This window comes from Penaeus vannamei, chromosome 4 (genome assembly GCF_042767895.1).
Source record: "Penaeus vannamei isolate JL-2024 chromosome 4, ASM4276789v1, whole genome shotgun sequence".
Lineage (NCBI taxonomy): Eukaryota > Metazoa > Arthropoda > Malacostraca > Decapoda > Penaeidae > Penaeus > Penaeus vannamei.
This window is the reverse complement of record NC_091552.1, coordinates 35087296-35094795: the sequence shown is the minus strand read 5'-3', so window position 1 is coordinate 35094795 and position 7500 is coordinate 35087296. Positions and strand designations below refer to the sequence as shown.

Sequence of the window (7500 nt, the reverse complement as noted above, 5' to 3'; positions counted from 1 at the left end):
GTTCTACGGGAAATTGGAGATTATGGGTCATTGGGGCGTATCTGTTCATCAATCTGAATGTGGCTATCACTGCTTAGTAATTTGCTAATTTTCTGGAATGCTTTTGCATATCCGATTTTGGTATAGATAGGTTTCTCTCGCTCTCTATTATCTAAATGTATCTAAATGATGCCACGGTAAATTATGGATGATTTGCAGAGAATTGGTCATTATATAGTCAAGTACATTATTACACCTGAAATTAATATTCTGACTTAACAAGTGCTTTACAGTTACCATTCCAATAGCATGAACAATTATTTCTGTGTATAGGCCACGTTAACTTCAGTTCATTCTTGTTAGTTTTCATTTCATGTATTATGAATATGGACAAATAGATGAATAGACTTGTGTACTTATAAGTATATGTATGAATGTATGTATATGTATATTTATACATATATATATATATATATATATATATATATATATATATATATATATATATATTATAATATATATATAGTATATTTATTTGTATTTATGTATGTATGTACTTACATATTCTATGTATATCACTATATTTTTTTTCTTTTTTCTTTCTTTTCCTTTTCTTTATGTACTGTTATAGCTTTAAAATACCCTGCAAAATTGTAATGCCTTAACTCTTCATTGCTTACGAGCTCAAACCAAGTCCCTAGTTCCTGGTGAAAAACACAGGACAGATAAGGTCACAAGATTGAAAGTTCCTGTTTTGTGTCCTGGCAAAAATGAAAACTGACGAGGCTATTTTTCATTATTTGCTATTCATTACTAATATATACACACATTTCAAGAAGAAAATAACAGCTTTTCAAAGTCCTCAAATCATCTTCTTAATTTTGTGAGTAATCAAGACACTTTTCATTCATATTGACAAAAGAAAAGCTTTTCAGTCATCAAATCATATTTTGGGGAGAATAATGAAATTTTTTGGCGTGTTATCGGAACAGTGGACTCAAAACAGAAACTTTGATTCTCATGGCTTAATAGCTTATGTTACTGTGTTCTTACCACTCAGGTTTATATTAGTGGGCAATTGTTATGGTTGTCACAGTAAGTATAATCCTTATGATCATATTTTGCAGTTAAATTAAATCAGTTTTCATGCTGTGCTTTAGAAACTATAGAAAATTAAAAATTATAATGTTAAAATTACTTATCATGATTAATGTTCCTTGGGTCATAACTCTGCACTGTTTTACATGCCATTGGGATATACTCTGAGAAGCTTAGGAATAAAATAAAAGCATAGACAAACGACTTAACATTATTACAATATGTGTGATATGAAAGCTACAAAATCTAGGCATGTGTGAGGTGCTGATGCATTTAGGGCCAAAGGTCCAGGTGCCAAGTATGTAGATCTGTGGCGGACACCACAATCACCTCAGCACCAGTGCTTCCTCACTCAGCTTAATTGCCTCCGTCACCACTGGCACAGCCTCGCTCGGCGTAGTCGCCTCACCTCACTCAGCATCGGCACATCTCACACGCCAAGTGAGGTGAGGTGACTACACTGAGTGAGGCTGCGCCAGTGTCAACAGAGGAAATTAAGCGGAGCGAAGCAGCATTGGTGCCAAGGTGATTGTGGTGTCTGCCACAGATTTCCTAGTTGATTTACTGTTAAATAAGGAACCAGTCCAAGCCCATTCCTACCAGAATGTATGATAGAATTTTCATGTCTTCTTGGAGTGCTCAGAACACAGGAGTAGTAGCATTTGCTTGACATTGACATCAAATAGAACACAGAACTGCAGGATCTTTTTCAGTACAAGTTCTATCTTGATATAATTTTGACATTGACTAAAATTCCAATGAATTTTTAGTAGTGCAAATCACTATAAATAAAGTATACTATATAGTTATGTACTTCAAGGATTGACTAAGTGTAAGATCCTTTCAATTATGATTTTTTCACTGCAAATGGCAAGTCAAAAAGTATTTCAAGATTATGAAAAATATGCCTGGTAATAGCAATGACAAGTGATCGTGGTTTCTGAACCTCCAGTGCTCCAGCAAAGATCAGTAAACATTCATTTAGCTTATTCTGGCAAGTTAGAGCTTTGACTAATACCTTATTTGACAGTATGATGTTGGGAAGGTCTACAAAAGCTGTATGATTTATAGAGACAAATATTCACATGTAGCTCCTGCCCTCTACATCCCTTTGGTTAGATCCTGTTGCTCATGGTATGTTGTAAAAAGTATAACATATGATTGATTGATATTTTCGATATTAGATGTCTGTGTCATAGGTGTCACAGATGATAAGTGTCTACAAATTTGTTGGCACTATATTTTTTACCTAGCAGCTAATAAAGTCCAATACCAAAAACTTCTGTTCCTATGATTATAAGAAGGCATTAGTAGTACCCATTAACCATACATTAGCAATGAATTGGTGCATGAGACTGTGTAAAGTAAGAATGGGCTGTCTTTCGTTTGGGTAACAGGTACCTTCCATTAGAGGTTTTTGGTGTTTGTGCACCAGACCTTTTAAATGCACACCAATTATGTATGTCACACATTTAAGTAGCACACTTGCATATGTTGTATGCTAGATCCAAGCTTATCATAATTTAATATGTAAAGATTATTTCCGATATTCACTCGAAACTCATTGCATTTCAGAATGGGAGGAGGAGGAGGAGGAAAAGGTGGCAGCAGCACCCAAAAAAGGGGGAAGGACAGGATGTTTGGTATGCAGGAACAGAATGCATATGAGAACTCCCTCATTGACCCCAGTAGCCGGGGATATGTGTACGATGAAGTGGATGACTTTGAGGATGAAAAGGACAAAAATGTTCTCGGTCTAACCAAAAGGCTTATGGCTAGAAATGAGAGGTCGAAGGTAAAGCATGTCATTGGATTTTTTGAGCAGAGATTGTAATTGTGTTCCTGTTGTGTCAAAATTACATGTTTCTTATGCCAAAATTCCAGATTTATCAGCATAGTCATGTATTAATTATAGTGTATTGGTAAATAAAAAGGACTGGGTACATGATCTCAAAATAATTTTGATATACATAATGTATATTTTGATAGAAAAAAGTAACTTGACACTTTAACTAATAAAGAATTGGGTTGTATAGTACAAGATGGGGGAATGTACTTCATACTAATCCCTATCCGATATAATCTAATACAAGCCTGATATCTTTACAGAAGAATTGAATATATTTTAATGAAACATAATCACGTTCCCCCCAAGGGATTGACCTCATTATTGTTCTTTATCATGCTATTAGCATTAGGCTCAAGTTATATATTCTATGTAGGAAATTACGTTTTTGTACTAAATTTTATTAGATTTAAGTTTACAAGTATAATATCAATGCTTTTGAAATAAAGGTAAGGTTTGATTCAATGTGATTCTGATTTCAATTTTCATGAACCACAAGCTGCCGGGCATGGCATGTACGTACATGCCATTGCCCATTGTGGGTGTTAAATTTAGTTATTGTTTTTACATATAGATGGCTCTACAAGTACTGTCAGCAATGAGCCAATTGCGGGAACTACCTGTCTCACCTCTCTACCCTTTTCTTTGATTTTCAATAATATTTTCTAGTATTTAATACTGCTGTTAGTAATGTCAGTAACAATATAGTAATTATAATGTCTACAACAAAAATAACAGTGTCAGTATTGATGGCTTTAGTAAAAAATAAAAAAATAAATGTTTTCCCACTTTTCATGGAAATTAAGCATTGGCAGAGCCATCTATGTGCAAAAACATCTAACCAAGCATTGTCAAAGGGAATGCACCATTTTCCTGTCGACATTGGGATACTTAAACTTAAACCACTTAGTCTTTTTTTACAGGCCTCATTTTATTGTGAATCCATAACAGTCCTGTAATAGCATACAATATTGCAGTCAATAAAAATACATACAAGACATGATAATGGAAACTCAAATCATTTCTTTGATATTTTGACATTTATGTTGTTTTATGGTATTTTTAGATTTTGCAGCATACTAAAAAGTTATAATTCTATTATTGCCAACACAGTGTTTGGGTATAGAAAGTACATCTTTACAAATTTGCTATATTTTGAACCTTCTGCAAAAACTGTTTGCTTTTGTGACATTTAGATATTTATTTTTAACTTTGTCATTGCAAACAGGAACAAGTTCTAGGCATTGACTCAGGATCGTCAGAGGATGAGTTTGAATACAATGACACAGATGAAGAGGAAGAGGAAGGAGAGGATGATGGGGAGCAGGAAGAGGAAAATGAAAGTGAAGACGAGGATGAGCTATACATGGATGACGACATTGAAGATGAAGATGAAGAGAGGTTGCCTGATGACAGGGCTTGGGGCAACAAAAAGTGGAGGTACATCGGCACCGACACAAGCGATGAGAGGATTCAGAGTAAGTTGAGGATTGCATCAGTCTGCAAATGCATAGAAGAATTATGAATTATAGAGAGGTTGAATAATGATGAAGTTTGTTAGATATTCCTGTGTAATGAGGTCAGTAAATGTTAATGAGTATTCTTTTTTGAAAAATATATGAGATAGGATAAAGAGCAAAGCTTATGATTTGTCTAAAGTAGTTTGAAAAAATACATGGCCTATTCTCATATCAAGTGGTTAATTTAATCACAACATAATAGGTCTTAAAAAAGGGAACAGAAGGACTGTCTATGATGAGTGTACATTTGTGTTTGAAATTTTAACCTTTTGAACCGGGATGCTTCATATAAGGCACTAGGCTGATTTGAGCGGTCACTCTGCTGGATGTTCAGCTTGTAGGCCAGGCACACATGAACACCCATGTGCAGTTACAAGACTCCATGCCTCCCTTTTACAGTGTTATATATATATTTTTTCTTTATAAATGTTTTTATCTTTTTTGCCATTTCCTAATGTCTACATTTGCCATTTGATTTGCTTTATCCAGATGGTAATAGACTGTTTTCCTTGCACAGTTTCCATTTCATCTCTCTAGGTAGTCCATATCTCAGTGCAATAATGATAACAATAAGTAATACTGTTATTTGTGTCATTAAAAATTAACACTCAATTATCTGTTATACAACCTGCACCGCAGGTCACAGCAGGCAGGAATAGGATCCTAAGCAAGGAAATAGCATCCTCCCTTGAACTTCCGCTCTTCCAATCATGGATCCAGTACATTCTACACTCATTTATCAATAGGATTAATGCAAAAACCTCTTCCTAAATGCCAGTTGAGTCTACTCCTCACCCTTAACCCTTTACCGGGCACTCATTCAAATGCTCATATGTATGTATGTATATATATATATATATATATATATATATATATATATATATATATATATATATATATATATATATATATATATATATATATATATATTTATATATTTATATATTTATAGACACACACACACACACACACACACACACACACACACACACACACACACACACACACATACATATACATATATATATATACTTGAGAGATCTTATATGGTCACATGCTTTGTGTACTTGTGGCAAATTGTGCCCTTCATCCTAGCCTTCAGCTGAAATTCTCATAATGACAAGCTACCGTCATTCCAGTGCACGGCCAGATATTCCCATGATAGCATGTTTACATCACCTGCCCCTCAAGCCAAAAAAAAATCACTATGTCATGACCAATGATCTGGACCACATGAGGTTATACACATTACATACATTTGAATTATCCCAGAAAAAAAAATGCCCACATAAATGGACTTTTAAAAATGGCATCAATCTTTCAGGGAAGCTGTACAGGCAGGATGAAGAGCTGGCTAAGCTAGAGGAAGAGACAGCAAGGAAGTTGCAGGATCGCATGGCTGCTGAGCTGGAAGACCTGAAGGCTGAGGATCTCATTCCACAGGTAAGAAGATACCCAAGTAGAGGAGCATAGGTTATATCTATAGATTAAATGAGATAACATCAGAAGAAACAAATAGATGTATGTATGTATGTATGTATACGTACATATATACATGTAACTAGTAGATATGTCAATAGGGAAACAATTACATATATTATATGCATATAGATTGAGATACAAGTGCATTTATTAAATGATGGCTAGATACAGTTTTATTATACCTTTCTTCTCTATCTCAACCGCAGGAAGAGGACAAGGGAGAGGATGACAAAAGCACACAGGTGAGAGTGGAGACAGATATCTCAGGGCTCTCAAAGGCTAAGAAGATGCAGCTGTTGAAGAGAGAGTCTCCTGAATTCCTTCCCCTTATGGAGGACATGAAAAGTGAGCTTTGAGGAACTTTTCAGTTTTTGAGTGGCTTACCTTTTCTTTTTATTTGAATACTAAAAAGTTGTTTTGTTATTTGAACAAAAAAAACACTAGAAAATATAGTTGTTTTACCCTGCTTTTTCCAGCAAACCATTTATAATTACCTTTCCTTTTTTCTCTCAGGCAAATGCAATGAAATTCAGACTTTCCTCCGACCACTGATGAAGGGCATCCAGACTGGCCAGGTACCTAATGGTCCTGCCCGACAGTATATTGTCACTAAGTATCGACTTCTGCTCAAGTGAGTAATTTGTTTGCTTGCTTTTTCCTTTCATCTTTTCCCTCTATTTCTCCTTGTTTTCCCTTCCTCCTCTTCTTCCTTCCCCTCCTTATTTGCATAACAATCATTTGCTGCCTATACCTCAGGATTACGACTTTGTTAGAAAGAGGCATAGCAGGCCTTAAATGGGTTAATGTGTATATACAAATCATGTTGGTATTGGCATAACAAGGCAAGTATCTGCTTTAAGTGTATCTCACCATTAATGAAAAATAGAGATACAAATTTTTATTTGTTTTAGAAGTTATTAGCAACTGATAAGATTCAGAGAATTTTGCCTCTCTGTTACCTGCTCTATGGTTACTATTTATATCAGATGAGGTATTTGTAACTTTTTCCCCTTAAGATATGTTAATGTACCTTTCTATCTTACAGTAAGAATCTCAATAGAATATATATATATTTATTTATTTTTTACTTTGGATGATAGACATTAGATAATATGGTGATGAATGCAATGGATATTGTATTCATCACCAGTAATTTCAAATTACTACTAGACATTAAAGTCAGTAGCTGCCAAATATAATAACAGGTTCATTATTGATTTACAATTTGAAGTTATGATAAAAGTTGCTAGAGAAATATAATGTGTTAAGAGGAACAATAATCTCTATCAACTAATGTGATCTGTATTGTTCCTCTTTCCCAGTTATCTCTCAGTACTCAGTGTATACATGATGGTAAAGAGCAGTCAAAGTTCCGTCAGCAAGCACCCAGTTGTCGGACGGCTAGCACAGTATAGACAGCTGCTTCAGGTACTGGAGACGCTTAATGTTTGTTACTTGATATTTCCTTAGATTTTCCTTACATTGCATACATTATTTCATATGGGATCTAAGTGCCTCCTTTTCTGACACTGTAAATCTTTCTTTATCATTTCAGGAACTGGAGCAGTGTGACGA

General features: G+C 34.7%; 1 protein-coding gene across 1 annotated transcript in view; it reads left to right on the top strand.

The window, feature by feature from the left end:
- Positions 1-7500, top strand: part of Sas10 (UTP3 small subunit processome component Sas10) — a 21612-nt gene that overhangs the window by 167 nt on the left and 13945 nt on the right. The window contains exons 2-8 of the mRNA XM_070120937.1: positions 2653-2872; positions 4152-4401; positions 5768-5886; positions 6132-6270; positions 6439-6556; positions 7248-7353; positions 7481-7500. The exon at positions 7481-7500 is cut by the window's right edge and continues 96 nt beyond it. Of these exons, the coding sequence (XP_069977038.1) occupies positions 2653-2872; positions 4152-4401; positions 5768-5886; positions 6132-6270; positions 6439-6556; positions 7248-7353; positions 7481-7500 (972 nt within the window). The remainder of the gene's footprint in view (positions 1-2652; positions 2873-4151; positions 4402-5767; positions 5887-6131; positions 6271-6438; positions 6557-7247; positions 7354-7480) is intronic.